General features: G+C 42.6%; 1 protein-coding gene across 6 annotated transcripts in view; it reads left to right on the forward strand.

Moving 5' to 3' along the window:
- The window catches only part of SCAPER (S-phase cyclin A associated protein in the ER), a 345,110-nt gene that overhangs the window by 188,908 nt on the left and 133,836 nt on the right, over window positions 1–22,366 (forward strand). For all 6 annotated transcript variants that reach the window (XM_073303508.1, XM_073303509.1, XM_073303513.1 and 3 more), the window contains one exon: window positions 17,847–17,973. In XM_073303508.1, coding sequence (XP_073159609.1) covers window positions 17,847–17,973 — 127 coding nt within the window. The remainder of the gene's footprint in view (window positions 1–17,846; window positions 17,974–22,366) is intronic.

Here is a 22,366-nt window from a genome sequence, read left to right on the forward strand (position 1 = left end):
CTAGAGGAGCAGGCGGAGTCAACGGGGCAGTGGCAGCAGTCTGGTAAGTCGATCTAAGTACGTCAACTTCAGCCACGTTATTCATTTAGCTGAAGTTGCGTAACTTAGATCGATTCCCCCCCCAGTGTAGACCAGGGCTAGGAAAGGTAACTTTATATCCCTCAGTAAAAGAGTGAATGAGGAGACAAGAAACTTCATAAGGCAAGCACTAAAGCCTGGATCAGTGTGGTTTTTCTAGTGTAAACAGGCATTTTTAACAAAGGAAAAAGTTAAAACGAAAGATTATACTGCTGTTAAGCTAAGCATAGGGCCCTGTGTTACCTAGTACAATAGCTGAAAAAACAAACTGGAAGAAAGGAACAGTGCAACAGTAGGTCTAGGGTGGAACATTATCATACTAATGAGAAATATAAAAAAAGTTAGACTTTTATCCTTTCAGACAGAACACAGAGTAATGTACTGGGAGCTTATATTAACTGCTACTGTACCTGGCTGACAAAAAGTGAATTCTTGCCAGTAATAAGAGTCTAGAATCTGTCCAATGCAGGCTCTGAGAAAATCTGCTGAGGTAATGAGACACGGCATATCATGGAGTGAAGGGGGTCAAAAATTGGGAATGCTAGAGTTGAAAAGGAATGTGTGACAGATTCTTAGCCAACTTTAATGTTTGTAATAATATGGGATCTGAAAAAATTTCTCTCTTACAAAACAAACATCAATAGTTTCTGTTTATACTAAAAGCAGGTCTTAAATAATCTAGCTAGGATGTAATTATATTAATAAACAAAGAAATTTTTCCTAGCTCATTAGGCCGGGAAAGCTAAAGATGAACAATAAATGCTTTTTTAAAAATCTCAAAGACTCTTTAAGACCTTGCATCATTAACAGACTATATATGTAGACTTCAAAATTACAAATAAATCTACATTAGAGCAAAGTAGTTGAAAATAATTTCTTGTTATATGTATCTGCTAAAATCTTAGATCTGTGTTTTTCTTTCAACTGTTAGTGATTTCATCAACAACTAAAGCAGTTGAAGGAATGCAGTTCCCTGCCTTCTTTTTGGTGTTGTTGATATCATCAGATATTGCAGAGTGAAGTCAGGACCCCAAATGTAGGGTCTTGACATGAAAAGCTTTTTAATCTGTCATATTTATGCTTAAACTACAGTAGTGTTGCAAGGATCACTAGTTTCCTGTTGCAGTTCACAGATTGTTTCAGTAGTTGCAGTTAGTTTACATTTTGCAATTTTACACAATGTTTTGCAGTGGCCAAGTACTGGATCAGATGTTTTTTAAACAGCACATTAAGTAGTTGGATTACATTAATATTAGTCAGCAGTCTGGGCCCATGCTGCTTTGACAGGTATGAAATGTGCACGTGTGGGCTCCAGAGTACTGACTCTAAAGTGGGGGGGGAGGTTGTTTTTGTTTTGTTTTATATTGTGTTTTGTGGAGGCTCAAAGCAGTTCTTTGCTGCAAGTAAAAGTTTAGAAGATGGCAAGTGGAGATTTCTAGCATATCGGATGAGCAACTTTTGTCCCCTAAAACTGAGGGAAATGGTCCCAGAATACTACCTATTCCTTAGGTGCTCTGCCCTGTCAGCTAATTTGTGCAGCCAATGACACTTTTCCAAGCAAATGAGCACTGTCATTGCAGGAGGGAGAATATTCCCAGTTGACTTGTTTGTTCGTTGGCTTCACACAGCTGTTTGGTTGGTTGGTTGGTGGTTGCTCTTTTTGGTCGTTTGTTGAAGGTGAACAGATTCCTGGGGCTCCCTTAGTGTTTATTTTTAGGCTGCGGATCAGTTTAGAAGTAATAATTTTGCATTTCATCCAGTAATCTTGCCTATTAAAGTTACACTTACATCGATACCTACTATCTTAGGGAGATAGGGTTGGTAAGGTAATATCTTTTATTGGACCAACGTTTGTTGATGAGAGAGACAAGCTTTCAAGCTCTGTGTAGCTCAAAAGCTTGTCTCTCTCACCAATAGAAGTTTGGTCCAATAAAAGATGTTTCTCGCCTTGTCTCTAATGTCCTGGGACCAACACGGCTACAACAGCATTGCATATACCTCATTCCCTTTGTAATATCTGTTAGAAGGCTCCACTAGCAGACAGATTTAAGGAAGGGGGAAAGTGGGTTATCACAGAATAAGTTATACTTTGCACTTACTTAGCAGCTTTTTTCCAAGGACCGTAGAGTTTTCAGTATTAAATTACGCATCAAAACACCATGTGAGCTATCAGTGTTATGAACCCCATTACATAAATAGAGAAAGTGAGGCAGAGGAAAAAGCTGAGACATGCTGCAAGTGATGTAGTGAGTCAGTAGCTGGGCCAGAAATCAAATCATCCCAGTCCTGTGCTTTAACCATTAGATGACACTCTCTTCCTGCAGGTTTGTAAAATTGTCTCTGAACTCCTCTACAAAACAAAACTATCGCAAAAAGGCACGTGCTGAACACTACGGAAATTTAAGCTGTCATTATCCTGAAAAGAGGATTTAGTAGGGAGGGAAGATGGAATTGAAAAGAAAAACTCCAATAAGAGTCTGCTACAGAAGAAATTGGATACGTGGTCTGAGATACGTTCTTGCATAGCCAAAAATTAAACATTCTATATATCAGTGTTTTCAGAGTTCATGTGTCAAGCCAGTACTGGGTCACCTTGCTCAGCACCCAGGGACCTTGGCGGCCGGCCAGTAAAAACTAGTGGTAAAACTAGTAATTCCTACCCGGAAGCAGCTAGCAGCAGATCCGGCTCGTAGGCAGGGTGGCCACAGGGCTCTGTGTGCTGTCCGAGCACTTGCTCTCCGCTGAGGTGGGGGTGGGTGCCTGCGGGCGAGAGCCGTGTGGAGCCGCTTGCGCTCCTCTGCCTAGGATCCAGACCTGCTGGACACTTCCAGGGTGCAGCGTGGTCCGCAGTGACAGGACAGGTGGGAAGCCTGCCTCTGCACCTTGGCTGCGCTGCTGACCAAGAGCCACCAGAGGTAAGCCCGCTCCTCAATCCCCTGCCCCAGCCCTGAGCCCCCCCAACCCCAGAGCCCCTTCCTGCACCCCAACCCCCTCATTCCTGGCCCCACCCCAGAGCCTACACTCCAGCCCAGAGCCCTGACCCCTTCTTGCACCCCTGAGCCCCTCCTGCACCCCAAACCCTGCATCCCCAGCCCAGAGCCTTGACCCCCCTCCCGCACCTCTGCCTAGAGCCCCCTCCCACACCACAAACCCCTCATCCCCAGCTCCGTTGGGTCGCTGGCATCAACATTTTCTTCAACTGGGTATCCAGAAAAAAAGTTTGAAAAACACTGCTATATATTACAGTATAGTCTTGTTTGCCTCCCAGTGCACCATCTGACTCACAGGAGAGAAAGATATTTAGGTCATTCTTGATCTAATACGTAAGTTACTATTTAGGCCAATTATAAGACATTAGACCAAAATATTAGCAACATTCAGAGACAAAGCTCCATTTTAAAGGAACTAGTGGAAAGAAGCAGATAATCCCATATTCTGGAAATATTTGTGTGGAATTGGTTGTTTTCCAAACAGCTGTGCAAACTATAAAGGAGCCAAAAAAGACTAAATAAATCTCCAGTTTGTGATAAGTCATCCACCAGTTGATTGTAGGATACATGTTCAAAAAATTGCTCGAGCATTCGCCCTGTGGAGACATCAGGTACAGGTGTTTCTGTACCTCGATGACTGGCTGATCAAAGGCTGCTCCAGGACACAAGCGGTCTCGTTTATTGAGAACCTGGGTCTGCTCCTAAACGAAGCAAAGTCAACTCTGCCCCCCGACCAGAGAATAGAGTTTAAAGGGGCAGTACTGGACTTGACCCAAGCCAGGGCATTCCTCCCACAGGCTAGATTTCAAGCCCTCAACAGCATGATCCAGGGAGTCACGCAGTTCCCCACCACTATCGCGAGAAACTGCCTGAAGCTTCTCAGGCACATGGCAGCCTGTACGTACGTGGTATGACACACCAAACTCAGGGTTCGGCTGCTACAGTTTTGGCTAGCATCAGTCTATCGATGAGCCCAGGTCAGCTTGGACAGGATCATGACCCTGCTTCACCCTGTCCTCGATTCACTCTTGTGCTGGACTGACACCCAGCAGGTGTGCTCAGGGGTCCCCTTCGCAGCCCCACAGCCATCCCTGGCATTGGTGACGGACGCGTCGGATTTGGACTGGGGAACTCATTTTGGGGACCACAGGACTCAAGGCGTCTGGTCGCAAGCAAGCAGATCTGCACCTCCACATCAATGTCAGAGAGCTCAGAGCAGTGCGCTTAGTGTGTCAGATGTTCCGCCTTACCTAGTCGGACAATGTGTATCAGTCATGACGGACAATACGACTGCGATGTTCTGTATCAACAAACGGGGGTGTACGCTCCTCTCCCCTGTGCCAGGAAGCCTTCATGCTACGGGACTTCTGTGTAGAACACTCAGTCAACTTGCAGGTGTCGTATCTTCCCGGGGTTCAGAACAAGCTGGCAGGACCACCTCAGCAGGTTGTTCCGCAGCCACGAGCGATCCCTTCAACCGGATGTCTAATGTTCAGTCTTCCAGAGGTGGGGATGTCCCCGATCGACCTCTTCGCCACATGACGCAACAGGAAGTGTCAACAGTTCTGCTCCTTCCAGAATCAGAGCCCGGGCTCCATGGTGGATGCGTTCCTCCTCCGCTGGGGAGGAGCTCTCCTATACACCTTCCCACCGATACCACTCATTCACAAGGTCCTGCTCAAGATTCGCAGAGATCGTGCTCGAGTTATACTGATAGCACCGGCCTGGCCATGTCAGCATTGGTACACATCTCTCCTAGACGTGTCTGTGGGAGCTGCAATTACCTTGCCGCTCTTCCCGGACCTTCTCACACAGGATCACGGACGTCTCCAACACTCAAACCTGCAGTCACTCCATCTCACAGCATAGAAGCTCCATCATTGAATGTGTCGGAGCTTTCCTGTTCAGACCATGTTAGACAGGTCCTCCTTGGCAGTAGAAAACACTCAACGAGGGCCATGTAGCTTGCCAAGTGGAAGAGATTTTCAATATGTTCAGCGTCGCGCAACTCGCCCCCAATGCTAGCCTCAGGGCTGCACATTCTGGACTACCTTCTGTGTCTGAAACAAGAGGGTCTCTCGTTGCCTTCTATAAGAGTACACTTGGCAGCCATCTCAGCATTCCATCTGGGTGTAGAGGGCTGCTCAGTTTTTGCTAACCACATGGTCAGCTGCTTCCTGAAGGGGCTCAACAGGTTGTACCCACATGTTCGCCAGCCGGTCCCTGCCTGCGACCTCAACTTGGTCATCTCTAGACTCATGGGGCATCCCTTTGAGCCTTTAGCAACATGCTCCCTGCTCTACCTCTCTTACAAGGTTGTGTTCCTGGTGACGATAACCTCGGCCAGGAGGGTGTCTGAGCTCAGGGCCCTAACTTCAAAGCTGCCCTACACCACATTTTTTAAGGCAGAGGTTCAGCTCAGGCCCTACCGTGCTTTCCTCCTGAAGGTTGTGTCGCAGTTCCACATCAACCAGGACATTTTCTTCCCTGTTTTCTATCCTAAACCTCATTCGAACAACAGGGAGCAGAGGCTCCACAATCTAGATGTGCCACAGAAGGCACAGAATCTGAGACTTCCAGCGAACTCCATGACTTCAGCCTGCGGTGGCAGGGAGCAACAAGATACCCCTGCCGCCTCTGGCGGTTCCCGGAGCTCCAGGCCGCAGTGGGCAGCACGGTACCCCACAGCTCCTGGCTGTCATGCATGGCAGGGTACTCCCAAGCTCCCGGCCACTGCCAGCGGGGGAACCCCCAAGCTTGTGGGCAGCAGGGAACCCTGCAGCTCCTTGCTGTGGCAGGGGAACCCCCAAGTTCCCAGCGGTTGAGGGCAGCGGAGGAACCCCACAACTCCCAGCCCCCACAGGCAGCGAGGGACCCCCCAGAGCTGCAGACAGCAGGGGTAGCCCCGCAGGCGTCAGCTGCTGCAGGCTGCTCCTAGACCCTCCGCAGCTGCCCCACTTCAAGCAGTGTGGGGACCCGCAGATCCCCATTTTGTCAGGGATATTTTTAGTAAAAGTCACGGACAGGTCACGGCTTCCGTGAATTTTTCTCTTTTGCCCATGCTCTATGGCCTTTACTAAAAATATCTGACAAAATCTTAGCCTTAAACATAAGCAATTCAGGAGTAAATTGTTAGTATGGGGGCTGGAAATTTCACTCCTATACGCCCCACAGTTTGGACTACAGGGTGTGTGAATAGCAGTACGCACCAAAGTGCTGACCTGTAACTCCCCCATGTGGATGCTGCAGACACAAACTAAAAGCTTGCTAGTTTGCATTAACATAGTCCTCTTGAAACAGGACTACACTACTGTGAACCAAAGTTTGTCTTTTAGTGAAAGATTCTGGAGTTATTTACAGCTGAAGTTAAAATCTGGCAGTTTCTTTTTTGAGGGGGAATACATTACCAGCAGTGTTTCTTCCGTTGAGGTTGGAAATTGGACATAACTTTTAGCTCATATTACTGAAACATCACTGTAATTCTGGCATTCTTCCTTTAAGCTTAGTTCAGATGAATCACAGTTTTGATTTACGTCAGGGTTAAATACAGACCTCTTGTGTTCCGTGAATGTTCCTTATGCCTTTTTAAATACTATTGGCATTGGGCAGAATATATGCTAAATTCATAAAGACACTGATATACGAATATGTGTATTCTATAGATATGTTTAGGTACTTTGTAGTTCACTGTTTAAAATATTAGAATTACTCTCTGCAGTGGTGAAACAGTCCTCCAACCAATGAAGTGGCCACTTTTCTGTCACAAAATCGAATGTTTTGCCCATAATTTTACACTTGCTTTGCCTCTTTCTTAATCTGACGGGACACCAGCCCATGTTCAGTTACAAAGGGGCAGGGGAGAAAAGCCATTTTTAATAGTCTTTTTTGCTTTTATATTAATTTTTGTGTAGATGTAGTCCACCTTTGAAAGTGTTAGTGATAGGATATATTAAGAAAGAAGCACATCAAAACTATGCAAAGAAAACACTCATACTTGAGACTAGAGTTCTGAGTAGTCAATACAAAATCATATTTTATATTAACACATTAATATTATTTTAATGATTACTAAAATATATTTCAGCATAAACCCTCATAGTTATTAGATTGTGCAACCTCCAGTGTGTCTCCATCCAGTCATGTAGTTTGAAAGAAATCTTTACTTAAGGGATTTAAGCACTTCCTTACTTAAACATGTACTTAAGTGCTTTGCTGAATAATAATGGGCTTTAATGTATGTTTAAATGTTGTCCTGAATTGGGGCCTATGGCTGAAATATAAGTGAGGAGATCCAATGTACAGTTTGTTGGGTCGAGGAAGAGAAGCAAGAGTTCTTCTTTGAGTGGTTATACATGTATATTCCACTCAGGTGTGTGGGTGCCCAGTACACCAGAGCCAGAGTGTTTTCTGCAGCAGTACCCATTGGGTCCGTGCATGCATCCTGCACCTTCTCCTGGCCCCTCCTTAGGCTATACGAGAGTGGCACTCCCCTGACCCTGTCAGTTCCTTATCACCACCCATAGCCTGAGTTGGAGCTTCCTGGGCAGTTTACCTCATGATTTTTTCTCTTTGTAGTCAGCAAGATTAGTTCTCTGCCTTCCGTGTAAATAGAAGTTAGTACCCCATAATTAGATTTCTTTTGTTATTTTAGTCTGTTTTAGGGTTTTATTTTGTTGGTTAGTAATTAGTCTTCAATGCTAGACACTGGTGACATGCAGCACTCCCCGGGCTTTTAGCAATGCCTGTCATGTAGCATGTCTATCCCAGATAGTGACCCTCACATGCTCTGCCTTCTCTGTCTTGGCGAGGGGCACATTAAGGATAGGTGCAGTATCTGCCATTCTTTCAAAAAAAGAATGCAGATTTCCAAAGGTCTGTGCCTCAAGCAACACTTTATGAAGCAGGCCATGAGACCCAGCTCAGCCCCAGGACCCTCAACCAAACACCTGTTGCCTACCTGAGGTCCACTAACGAGGCTGCAGTGGTCTCTGACAGACCCCTAGACTCAGGCTATGTCTACACTAGCACTTTTGTCAGTGTAACTTAGGTCGCACATGAGTGAGAAAAAACACTGCCCTAAGCGACATAAGTTGCACCAACAGAAGCACTGGTGTGGACAGCACTATGTCAACGGGAGAGCTCTCTTCTGTCAGCTTAGAGCAGCTATATGGGAGATCTTACTGCGCCGCAGCTGCATCACTACAGCTGTACTGCTGTAAGCGCTCTAATGTAGACATGGCCTCAGTCTCTCCTCTGAGGAAGAGGTGTTGGTCTTCTTATCCCGAGCTTCCCCAAAAGAGGACTCCTAAAACAAACCGGAGCTGCTCACGGTCATAGAATTTTTTGAGGAGGAAGCACAAATCACAGAGAAGGAGATCCACCAATTCCAGTATGAATCAGCCAGCTCATCCTCAGTCTGCTGTTTGGAAGTAGCACATTTGACTTCTCCTTCAAAGACAGCAATATAATTGCTGGCGATCTTTCTGCTATCTCCCCCCCATGCATGGAGACAGATATTCCACTTCCTCAGTGCTTGAGAGATCATAACCACAGACAAATGGATCCTAAAGACTATGAGACTGGGATATTCTATCCAATTCTTCTCACTCCCCCCTTTCCCACTCATCTCCTCTATCCCTTTTTGGGGAACCGTCTCAGGGAGTCAATGCTCCTTCAGGAAGTTCAGACTGTGCTCACTCTATGGTCCATAGAAGAATTTCCCTTTGGCACTGGGGAAAGGAGTTTTAATCCATGACTCTTTCTGATCCCCAAGTCCAAGAGAGGGTCTGAGTCCCATACTGAACCTTCAAAATATCAACAAGTTCATCAGAGATATAAAATTTCACCTGGTTTCCCTAGCATCAGTCCATTCTTCCCTACATCACGGTGCTTGTTTGCTACCCTTTCTCTCCAGAATGCCTATTTCCATGTGGCAGTTCTGCCAAGTCACATGAAGTTTTGAGATCTGTAGCAATGGGTCAACATTATCAATACACAGTACTTTGGTTTGGCCTGTTGTCAGCTCCGCATGTATTTACCTACTGCATAGTGGAGGTGGCGACCTTGAGGAGAAAGGGAATTCACATCTTCATTTATCTGGATGATTGGTTGGTGTGAGGCAGATTGAAACATCAGGTACTTCACCACGTTTAGTTCATCATCTGTCTCTTTGACTGTCTGGGACTCATTCTAAAAAAGGGAAAATGCATGTTGGTCCCAATACAGAAAATTTGAGTTCATCAGGATCCTACTCAATTCTAGGAATTCGATGGCTTGTCTCCCTTAGGACAAATTTCAGTTCATTCACAATTCACAAGCTGTGCATATTTCTCAAGTCACACTTTACGACTGCTGTCGAGTGTGCCTCAGGCTACTAGGTATATGGCCTCATGTACTTACGTGAGCCAACATTCCAGGCTGAACCTGCACATCTGTCAAGAGTGGCTAAAGCTAGTTTATTCATTAAACAGACACCCTTAGACAAGTTGTTCTAGGTTCCTTCTGTGATCCTATGTTCCCTGGATCAAAACAACATATCTCTCAGCCCCTTACATCCAGGACAGTCATTACCAGAGCAAGAAGCAGATATTTGTACCAATGTCCTTGAACTCTGGGCAATTCACAAGGCTTGTTGTGCCTTTCTCCCTCACTTCAAGGACTTGTCGATCCAGAAATTGACCGACAATACAACCATGGTGTACTACCTAAACATATAGGGAGGGAGGTGATCCAGTCAGTTTTGCCAAGACTGATGAATCTCTGGAACTTTGGCACCAGGGAAGGCTACTTCCATTGCAGCTCACTTAGCTGTCTCCCAGAAACAGATGGCCGATTACCCAGGAACGGAATTCTCCTAGAATGATAAATGGTCCCTCAAGAACAGTATGCTGAGGACCATCTTTCAAATTTGGAGTATTCCAGCCGTCAGCCTATTTGCAACAAAAGGCAACAAGAAATGCCATCAGTTCTGTCCTTCAGTAAGTCATAGTCCAGACTTGATAACCAACACATTTCTGCTGAGATGAGGATCGAGTCTCATGTATACATTTCCCCCATTCCACTCATCCCACAAGTTCTCAATTTAAAACAAGAACACACCAAGATAATTCTTATCATTGCCAATGTGCTCGAGACAGCTCTTGCTCTTGGATCTTCACGTTCTCTCAATTCAAACCCATGGTCTCTGCCTCCTCTTCCAAATCTGCTCTCCCAGCAACACAGACAAATGTGGCACCCAGATCTTAATAGTCTGCACTTCACAGCATGGCTGTTGAGTGGTTGGATCAAGTGGACAAACACTGCTCAGTGTCTGTTCAGGAGACATTTCTTAACAGTAGAAAGCAATCCACTAAGTCTCTGTATTTGGCTAAATGAAAGTGTTTTTTGATCTGATCTACTATTCACAGAATTCACCCAGCAAAAGCTAAGATTAAAGACTTTTTTGAGTACCTGTTACACCTCAGATCCTCAGGTCTTTCTCTTACCTTGCTGAGAGTCCACTTAGCTATCTATCTTCCATTCAAGGGAGATCTGTTTTTTTCCAGCTCCATAGTTTCTAGGTTTTTAAAAGGAAATGTTTGCCTTTCTCCTTCTGTAAAGATACAGTACCACTTTGGGACCTCAGCACTGTATTAGTGGCACTAATGGGTCCTCCATTTTAGCCTTTGGTGACCTGTTCTTGGCTTCACCTGACTCAAAAGGCATCCTTTCTCATCAGATTAGGAGAATGGGGACACTTCAGGCTGTCATGGTAGTACATCCTATATGTTTTTGTCAGGGTCTGCTTACCCCGCACTAGCCCAGACAGGGTTAAGCCCATATTATTGACAGCAGAAGTCCCGCCTCTGCGATGGGACTGGGCATGCTCCAAATGCTCTAGCAGTATAAAGGGAAGAAGCCCAGCTCATTCTGGGATGGAGGCCAAAGAGGAAGGACCTCTCTGGGAAGCTCTTGCGAGGGGCCAGCCACCGCCCCTGACTGCACCAGGAATCAGAGCTTCCCTGGGCCTGCTTGAACCCTGGTGGCTGGAGGAGCCATGGAGATGACTGGCCCAACTGACCACGGAGAATCTGAAGTCTTATAGGAGACGCCAGCACACATACTGGTAGGAAGTGACCCAGAGAAGGTGATGGAGTGGTACCTCCCACCCAGGAAACCTCAGTGTGTTTCGGTAGGACCCCCGTGATGAGTCAGTGGGAAGTTGCTACACCACTGTTAGGGTCCTGGATTGGGGCCCGGTGGAGTCAGGTGGGCCCGGGCCTCCTACAGGGGCAGCCACACCCCTTAGTGGGTGCCCCACCCTCATTGAACTCTGGGCGCTAGGCCATGCTGCCCTGCACCCAAGGGCTGTTCCATTGACTCTGGGCGCTAGGCCATGCTGCCCTGCACCCAAGGGCTGCTCCATTGACTCTGGCCACTAGACCACACTGCTCTGCACCCCCAGGGCGGCTCCATTAAACTCTGGCCACTAGGCCACTCTGCTCTGCACCCCAGGGCTACTCTGTTGACTCTGGACGCTGGGCCGTGCTGCCCTGACCCTAGCCGCATAGACCGTCACAATGTTATTTTTCAAAGATAAATTAGGTTTGAGACAGCATCCAAAATCATAAACTAAAGTTCACATTTTCATTTTTACCAGGCAATATACTTACTTGGTTTTTTCTCCAAAATGGCACTCAAATCTGCATATTTTGGACGTTAGGCAAGCACTGGCCTTCTGTCTATATAGGACCAAGACTTTCAGGCTGTCTTCTTGGCTTTTTGTTTCATATGATAGCAGAATGAGAGGTCAGGCAGTTTTAGCACAGATAGTTTCCAAATGGATTAATCCCTGTATTGCAGTGGCATGCAGGGTAGCAAATGCCCCTCCCTCCCAAAGACTATTGGCCCATTCAACAAGAGCTCAAGCAACCTTGGTAGTTTTTGTAAGCGACATCCCCATACTATACACTTGTAGAGCTGCTATTTGGTCTTCCGTGCATACATTCGCTCATCATTATGCCATGACAACAGCTTCAGGATGTGATTCAAACTTTGGGAAAGCAATATTGAGTCACTGTTTAAATATACTTGGAGCCCCACCTCCTGACAGTGCTGTTTTTGAGTCACCTGAGGGGAATACACATGTAACCACTCAAAGAAGAAAATCTGATTACTTACCTGTACTGTAACCATTGTTCTTCAAAATATGATTGCACACATATTCCACAAGCCTCCGTCCGTTCCCTCTGCATTGAATTTTGAGCCACCATAGTTCAGTACAAAGGAATTGATGGAGGATGTGGCGGTGCTGCCCGCATATAGCTGTAGGAGCGGCCATGAGGAAGCATAGGGCACGTGTGCTGCACCAACAGATACTGCTGCAGAAAACTCCCTGGCTGCAGCACACTGGGCGTGCATCACCTGAGTGGAATACACATTTGCACCCACATCTCAAAGAACAACGATTACAATACAGGTAGGTACAAGTTTCTTCCCTTTTATGCAATATCATTTTTGTGTTGTTCTAATTTAGGCTATTTTCTCACTGTATATCCACCAAAGAAAAATATTTAATATGAAACAGAGTTTTTATCCAAATATAATTAATCAAAACCATTCTTTGCTATAAATATAAGATGTGTTCTACTTTGACTTGCCAGAGCATTCCATAAATAATGATTTAGTATGGTAGCAAAACTGTCAATAAAACTGGAAAATAGTTCCCCAGTTCAAAAATAAAGGTCTCGGCTTCATTCCAATATGTCTACATATAAAGACCTCAGTATGTACTTCACATTGAATGACTGTTATCCTGTCACAAGATTCAGTTCCACTGACATTCTGCTACAGTTACATCTATAATCAAAGTAAGGACTTTGGTATCTCTCACTGCTAATGACACAATCCTTGCTATACTTGGTCCTCATCCCTGGTAGATGCTCCTTCAACCAACTTCTACAGCAGCCTGGCTTTCCCACAACTAGCTTGCTCCTTGGCTTTCCCTAGAAAGAGAGGGAACTCTACTCTCACTCTCTCAAGCAGCTCCTTCACTCACTCTCCTCCTTTTTCATCAGTAGCCCACTATCCTGTGTTGAAGGGGGTGAGCCCATTACAAACAATGGCTCCCACTCTATTCCAGAGGAGGAGAGGACACACCCACAATCACTGGAGAAGAACATTAAAATTCATTTTATATATTTATGTATTCCACGAGCCTCCATCCGTTCCCTCTGCATTGAGTTTTGAGCCACCATAGTTCAATACAAAGGAATTGATGGAGGATGTGGCGGCGCTGCCCTCATATAGCCGTAAGAGGCGTGTGTGTGTGTGTGTGTGTCTGGTTTGAAATAGGGTCTGTGTTGAAGTGAAGGAACAGAGTTGGAGAATATCTTTCCCTGGGATTGTTTAAAATACTTGACACAATCTGGTACTTTGCAGAGTTAAAAAAATATTATTGTTCAGAATTAATTATCTCTGGCAAGGATGATAGAGCTGTATCCAAGGCACAGCTCCATTAGATTAATGGAGTCACCCCATTTCTTCCTTCAATTTGATGGTAAAAGAGTTCCCAAAAGCCCCCAAGAGTACCATCCAGCACATCACTAAGTTATTCTCATCTCTTAATTACCAGCCTCGTTGGTTCATAACCCATTATGACAAGACTTTCAACAAAAGTTCTTTTTGAACATTGTTCTGTAGTGTCGATTTGCAATAGACCAGATTTTGCCTCCCTAGACACATATGCTTTGGAGGGGACTTTTTTCAGGTCAGTGTGAGATAAGGAGAATCAGGGACCCTGCAGAACTCCTAAACTCTACATTGCAGGAAAGATGGTATTTAATTACACTCACAGTTTATACAGTCTCTTAATTAAATGTATATATGTAAAATATCACATTGCATATTCCAAAAGCAATCTTAACTCTTCCATTATATACCCTTCCACAATCCATCTTTCAGAGAGAGACATACTATACCATCCGCAACTTCAGAATTTTTAAAAATTGAGACATAAGTCATCAAGAAGCCATACGGTTCCAGTGCATAGTTTAGATGGGCATCCAAAAATACAATAAACATTATTCAGACCATACATTTAACTTAGAAATTGTTGTTGTTAATAATAGCCACACGTTTTTTGCTCAGTCTTTATAAAAAGGTCAAAGTCAATATAATCCAAAAAGAGAAGAAAAATTCCTACTGTCAAATATGCAGTCTAACATTAAAACTAACGAGCACTTCCAGTAAACAAAGATCATTCCAGATGAAACAAATTAGTATGAGTCAGTGCCCATCTTATTTGGGTGGAGGGAAAATAACTAAGTAATGAGCAAATCTGCTCCAGCCATAGATAACGTTCTAGTTTCTCAGTACTCCAAATTATTAACTTTTAATTAAAGCATTTATACAGACTCTCAGTAATATGTAACAATATAATGGTGTTTCAGAGTAGCAGCCATGTTAGTCTGTATCCGCAAAAAGAACAGGAGTACTTGTTGGCACCTTAGAGGCTAACAAATTTATTAGAGCATAAGCTCTCATGAGCTACAGCCTACTTCATCGGATGCATAGAATGGAACGTATAGTAAGAAGAAATATATATACATACAGATAAGTTGGAAGTTGCCATACAAACTGTGAGAGGCTAATTAGTTAAGGTGAGCTATTATCAGCAGGAGAAAAAAACTTTTGTAGTGATAATCAAGATGGCCCATTTAAACAGTTGACAAGAAGGTGTGAGGATACTTAACATGGGGAAATAGATTCAATATGTGTAATGACCCAGCCACTCCCAGTCTCTATTCAAACCCAAGTTAATGGTATCTAGTTTGTATATTAATTCAAGCTCAGCAGTTTCTCGCTGGAGTCTGTTTCTGAAGCTTTTCTGTTGCAAAATTGCCACCCTTAAGTCTTTTATTGAGTGGCCAGAGAGGTTGACGTGTTCTCCTACCGGTTTTTGAATGTTATGATTCCTGATGTCAGATTTGTGTCCATGTATTCTTTTGCGTAGAGACTGTCTGGTTTGGCCAATGTACATGGCAGAGGGGCATTGCTGGCACATGATGGCATATATCACATTGGTAGATGTGTAGCACATCATCAAAGATTTACAACCTATCCTGAAAAATGATCCCTCACTCTCACAGGTCTTGGGAGATAGACCAGTCCTCGCTTACAGACAGCCCCCCAACCTGAAGCAAATACTTGCCAGCAACCACACACCACACAACAAAAACACTAACTCAGGAACCTATCCTTGCAAGAAAGCCCGATGCCAACTCTGACCACATATGTATTCAAGTGACACCATCATAGGACCTAATCACATTAGCCACGCCATCAGGGGCTCATTCACCTGCACATCTACCAATGTGATATATGCCATCATGTGCCAGCATTACCCCTCTGCCATTGTACATTGGCCAAACCGGACAGTCTCTGCGCAATGGTGTATTGCCAAGTGCACACAAAAAGGCCTTTCCAACTTGGGAAGGAACCAAGGGAACTTGTCAACAGAGATGGCAGTTTAATAGTATAATTAAGGCTACGATTTTGTCACAGAGGTCGTGGAAGTCACGGATTCTGTGACTTCCAGAGACCTTTGTGACTTCAGCCTGCAGGGGCCGGGAGCTCTGAGCCGCCCTGCGTGCCCCGCACCACCGCTGGCTGAGCTCCCCATTTTGTCCCGGATATTTTTTGTAAAAGTCAGGGACAGGTCACGAGCTTCCATGAATTTTTCTTTATTGCTCATGACCTGTGCCTCACTTTTGTTAAAAATATCAGTGACAAAATCTTAGCCTTAATTATAATTATTCAGTAAGACCTTTTTCACTTCTCTCTAATCCTTGTGCTTGCCTTGAGCAGCGTCTTAGATAATGTTAATTACTCTGGACACTGATGTCTGATCCGCACATAGATGTAGATAAAACAAACATACATATACACACTTTCTCATCAAAAGACGCTTTAAGATTTGCTATATAGAAAAATGAGACTTTATCATCTTTATCCACCAAATTCTCAAAGAGCATCAAAGTCCCTTCTTTTGGCCTGCATGGCTGATCTCAGATCTTACTCCCATTTGATTTCTGCTCTTTTTATACTACCTACAGCAAGCAGAATTCCATCTTGCTCTCTCAGATCAGACAGAGTTGTGATTATGGTGCTTCTCTCTTTTTAATGAAGTTTTATGGGTTTTCCTCATGGGAATGCAGAAGTTATTTTCAAATAGATCTTTATTTAGATTAAAAAATCTTACAGATTTTCCAGAAGATAAAGTAGGTCTGAATCACCTTCCTCTAAAACTGCCTAGACTGCTTACATTTCTAGATCTTACTTGATTTTCTAAGTATGGGCTGCAGCCATTCTGCTTTTCACTAATTTTGTAACCTGCTTCTGTTGTTCAGTCACAGTATTTAGTTAATGAGATTTGCAGTCCCAAGTTCTACACTTTTTCTTCTTTTTTCCATCTTTGCTCCCAGTTTAGTAAGTACAGAAGAAATTCTTTCAATTTTATTTTTCATAGAAGGCCTGGCAGTGCAGAGAATATCTTGTCTGGACTTAACCCACTGTTAGCATTCCTTTCCCAGAAAAACCCTCTGGCTGAATGTCAGCGGGTTCAGCTGACCAGATGCTAACATGTCCTAGGCTTAAAGAAATCCTGATGATCATTTTTATTTTTACTTTTATTGGGCATTTTAACTCTCAAGATTCAGAGTCGTATGAAGTCTTTTTATAGATTTATTTACTTAACTGTTTTTCAGTGAAAGAAATAAAAAATAACATCTTCCACTGATTAAGCAGGAGCTCTCCCTGCTTAGGCCTTGCCCCCATTTAGAATTTTTATTAAATCATTAACTACAAATGATCTTGATATAGATTCTACAGACATGCTGATTCTCTTTTTAACCTTCTGGTACTAGTTAAGATCATCTTCCCTTTCCTGTCATTCTTCCCCTCCCCCCGCTCCCCTCACTGTGAATGCTTCCTGGCTCTCCCTTCCCCCACTCATGATGTTCAGACTCCTTATGATCCATTTCAAGGTCCTGCATAACTTCCTTCCTTACTTATCCCTACTTGTTTCTTATGTCATCCTCCCACATTCATGCTGCTCCACCAATGAAACCACCTCCATCCCACCTTATCTCTATATCTTCCACAGCTACCACCACACTTTCTTTTTGGCCTCTAGTGAATGGAATGCCATTCCTGAACTGGTCTGTAAAGCCACTGTACTCTCTTCATTTCAGTTTCCCCTAAAAACCCACTTCTTAAGAAACTAGTTAAATCATCTACTTTTCTATATTCCTTACTCTTCTCCTGTGTGAATTGCTCATCTTTGTGGAGGGAGATAATTGAATGCTGGGAGGAGAAGGTAAAAGGATACTGGAACTGAAGCTGGGAAAGACAAATTGGTTGAGTTGTGGAGGAAGGATGCGGGAAATTAACTGTGATTAACTTAAAAAAGACAGCAGCAGCAGCAAACAAACAGGCGACTAATAAGTGCTTATGATTGCCCTAATCTCTTTACTTGCATGCTGCCTTACTTCCCCCTTTCTTCATCTCCTTGTCCTTTTAGAGTGTGTTCTTTCTAAGCTGGGGCTGCCTTCCTCTGTGGTACACATTTTGGATGCTACTGCAGTATGAGTAAAAATACCTGTATGTAGATTTTTCTTAGTTATTTTAATCAAATTGAGGCTCATAAAGTTTCAGTAGGTATCTTTATAAGATGCAATTTTACTTGAATGTAACTTTTTTCTCTTTTAACTCATTTTTATCTTTTGTTTAATGTTGAAGGCTGCAGCGATTAGCAAAAGATCTTCTAAAGCAGTTCCAAGTACAGGATAGCAGTTCATTGGCAAACAACAAGGTTTCTGCTCTGGACAGGACTTTAGGAGAGATTTCTCGTATTCTGGAAAAGGAGGTATTATTTATTACATAGTTCATAATTAACCCATGGAATGCACAGCTTAGTTGGAATCAAGAAAGCATTCAACATGTATGTACATGAATATAGGAGTTATAAATGTTCCTACTTCAGGGTGTTGCATGTGTAATAGAAGGGAGTTAGGAAGAAAGCTTCCATATGAGCTAGCTGTTACATAATTGACCATTCTGAAGATTCCAGCCCCTTCCCCGGATGCATCTGATACTGACCATTGTCAGAGAGAGAATACCAAAATAGATGGACTTCTGGTATATATGGTATTTCTTATGTTCTTAGGTAGCTTTCATGTGAGAAATTTTCTTTTTTGCTCTTTATTAAAAAAAAATTAATATAACAGAAGTTACAACAAACGAAAATATGACTTTATAGAAAAACTAGTCAGATTTTTTTTTGTTACTGCTTAAACAGATTTTTCCAATAAAACCTGAGATGCAGGGAGTGCATTTCTCCCCTTTTCTTAATTTTGTGAAAATCCCTGCCCTTTTTTAACAGATAAATTAAAGACCACCACTGAATATGTGATACATGTGTACAGTGATTTTCTCTGGTTATTAGATGAAGATGAATATTGGTTTTAGTTTTGGATAGCAACAGGATTACATAAGCTTTCTGTGGTTTATCAGTAACTTTAGACATGTGTATGCTGTTACCACAAGTAAACGAAGTTTAAACAGATGGATTTGACATGGATTTTTTCCAGTTGCCTTTCCTGATATTTTAGAATACTGCCAGATTTAAGTAGGGAGCCAGCTGCAAGTCTTATGAACCTGAATAAGTAATTTCATATCTGCCGAAATATATAAGTTGATGGAAGTTAGAGAAGCAAAATTTTCTGTGACCCATGTCACGAAGTGTAATGTTATGTTATATTAAATTGTGGCAAATATTCCTTCACTTCAAGTTCATTCAGATTTCACAAATGCTCAAATAACAATATTTAAGTCCTGTAGAAGTCCTCCACTCTGTGTTTGTGCATACCAACCATGACAATTATGGCAGTCACACATACAGACTAAGGAAAGACTGTGGCCTAAATTCTTAGATATACCTGTTATCCTTCGAATGCAACTGAGGGGGCTGCAAAATAGCCAGCCACGACTCTTTGATTGTGAGGCCGGTTCTGCACTGGCTATAACCCCAGCGTAGGGTAGAGCAGCCTTGGCTCCGGTGCTGTTTGAGGTATTAGAATTCTGCTGCTGGCAGGCTATTGCTCCCTTTTGTGCCCTCACTCTGCCCCCCACAGCTGCACCAGCTTGCAGCTCATTTGCATCAGGAGAATCCTTAGCTAGGAAAATTCAGCAGCTCTCTGGCTTATTTACTTTGCCAGACTGGCACAGAAAGTTCCAAATAAATGAGAAAATCTAGCCTTGTAAATCTTTTGTTCCCTTAACCTGTATATATTTCAAATGGCCATGCTACTTTCACAGTTAGCTTTCAGATTCACTGATGGACTTGTGTTTTTACTTTTTTTTAGCACAGAAATTCTCAAACTCACAACATTCAGTTTAGAGTAGTTAGTATCTTTTAAGCCTCTCTCATTTTCCTCCCTCTTGCCCATTTTTGAAAAGCAATTAATACAATTATTACATCGCCATAGGAATGGTTGCCATTTTTGTTTCCTTTGCCATCATGTTAGAAGGTTAAAATGACAGCATGCTGCCTATATTACAAAGTATAGCGGGTCACAGAGCTCAGAGACAGACTGCTTGGGTAAACGGTACTGAGTGATGGTTTTCAGCAAAAAGGAAAAAAACATTTGTTGTTATTGCTGTCAAAGTGAAATTGAAGTATCGTTTATATTGCTACTGATATTCGCAAGCTAAGAAGGAAGTATCCCATTTCTTATTAGAAATGTTACAAAGAACTAAAGTTTGAAAAGTTCTCTTTAGTTTGCTTTTTTTTCTTTGTACTTGAAGTGAAAATTTTCACTGGTTGAAATAGTACATTCCACAATTAAATAATTTGCCTGTATCTTCTTTTAGAGCCTATACAAAATACACTAAAGTCCATAAGTGTCTTTCTATTGATATCAGTGGGCTTTGGATCAGGCACTTGGAGAACATGGGCCAGTTCTCCTCTCCCTTGCATCATGTGTACTCCTTTACACCTCTGCAAAATGAGTGCAGAGTAAAATACTGTCAAATCAGCACCTTGCACAGGTGTAAATAAACGTACAAAGTGTGCAAAGCAGTGAAGTATCAGACCTGATATGTTGGGTTGGTTTTTTTGGGAAGGGTGAGGTGTTCCTCTTCTGCTGGCAAGCCTTTTATGTTTCCCCTGTGTTTTACTGCATGCTATACACGGCACATTGCAATGTAAGTCACCATTCTACAGCATAAGTAATGGCACTTAAGTGAGCCAAATTTTGTCTTTACACCTTCTGCAAATCCATTGAAGACAATGGGCATGATTCTTATTTACATTGTCCACTTTACACAACTCTGGCAGTGTAAAAGTTCCTTAAAAGTATGGAAATGCCCCATATAATATCCACAGTGCAGAGAGCTCTCCTGGCTGATATAAAACTAGTAGAAGGACTCTACAGTTGTCCTGGCCCCAGGCCCAAAGGTATAGGGGTTAGGTCAGGGTGTCAAGGGGGACATGGCTGAAATTCCATGTACTGTGGTTATTTTCTGATTTCCAGAGCCTGTAAGAGGCCATGGGAAGCAGAAAGTAAGTTGCAGCAGCCTTCAGGTTACTCCAACTTACACTGGGGACCAGGAAAGCTCCTGAATGACTCCAGAGTACAGGAGCACAAAGGTGACTTAAATTTACCTTTAATTCCTCTTCATTCCTGCCCCAACCACAGGACTGGAGTAACTGAGAATCAAACCCATTGGGGTTTCCTGGACTATATGACAGGAAAGAATTTAGCCCATTATTTCCATTATTATGGTGGTACTAGGTATCTTAGGAAGTCCTGTGTCAGCTTTGTGATGGTACATTGTTTCATGACTGTGTTATAGGTTGAAAGAGAGACAAGATGGGTGAGGTAATATCTTTTATTGGACCAACTTCTGTTGGTAAGAAAGAGATGCTTTCAAGGTTACACGGAGATCTTCTTCAGGTCTACAGCAATGCTGCATAGTACAGGTTGAAATGCATTTTCATTTATTTAATAGCTACAGTAGAATCAATCCTTTGATCGAGGGTTTTTGTAGCATGGAAATGGCAATACAATCTGTATTCACATAAGTGATTACTCAAAAATAGAAGACCGTAGGCCAAATTCTGCTCTAAGCTACATTGGGGTGAACTTCGGTGGGAGTTTGAGGTATTCAGCAGCTCTCAAGGTCAGGCTGTTATTCAATAAGTTCCAAAAGTGGACATCATTAGTGCAATTAACAGTACATTCTTCCATTAACTTATGGTGTAAGGGAGAAAAAAAGAATTCTTTAAACAATCAATATAACTTTTATAACTCAAAAGCTTATTTTGTTCCGATCCAATAGTATATAAGATGAACCATAGTTTTAGCAATTCTAGTTTAATTATTGTATAAAAGAAATTGAACTCTTCTGATCTAAGAAGAAATTGAATTCTTCTGATAAAAGGCAAGCAAGCATATATTACATATCTGTGTTCTAGAGTGCTCCATTCAAACCAGTGCTGCATATATATTTACCAGGATAACATAGTTTATCTTTGCTCTTTTAACATTGGTGCCAGTCAGATAATGGAATAGTAACTATAGTTGTTTTCAAGAAATATTGCAAACATACGCTTTAAATTATGTTTTGAAAATGAAGCCATTGCTCAAGTCAAAATTTGGTTTGTTTTCTATATTTCGCCCTTATCATACTTAATGATCTACACCAGGGGCTCTCAAACTGGGGGTTGGGACCCCTAATAGGGTCGTGAGGTTATTATATGGGATGTCGTGAGCTGTCAGCCTCCACCCCAAACCCCGTTTTGCATCCAGCATTTATAATGGTGTTAAATATATAAAAAAGTGTTTTTAATTTATAAGGGGGGTCGCAGTCAGAGGCTTGCTATGTGAAAGGGATCACCAGTACAAAAGTTTTAGAACCACTGATCTACACTGTAATTATAGAACTGTAAAGAGGATGAAGTCTTTCTCTTACCACTGCTAATTTTTCTATATTGCAATAAATTAAATGAAAAGAAAAATCAAAAATAAATGTGCATGAATTTTCCTCTAATCAGTGTCTCAAACAGATTCATTGTGAGTCATTTCACTACAATTGATACCTTATAGCAATTATATATTTCTTATTTTACACAACTATTTATATTAGTGGTAGAGCATGAAACCAATTTGAGGAAAACAAATTAGCAGTTTATTTAAATATATTTGCTTATAAAAGAGTAATATTCAGTAGATGATGATTTCATTGAAAGTGCATAT

Source organism: Lepidochelys kempii, chromosome 10 (assembly GCF_965140265.1).
Source record: "Lepidochelys kempii isolate rLepKem1 chromosome 10, rLepKem1.hap2, whole genome shotgun sequence".
In the NCBI taxonomy this organism is placed as follows: Eukaryota; Metazoa; Chordata; order Testudines; family Cheloniidae; genus Lepidochelys; species Lepidochelys kempii.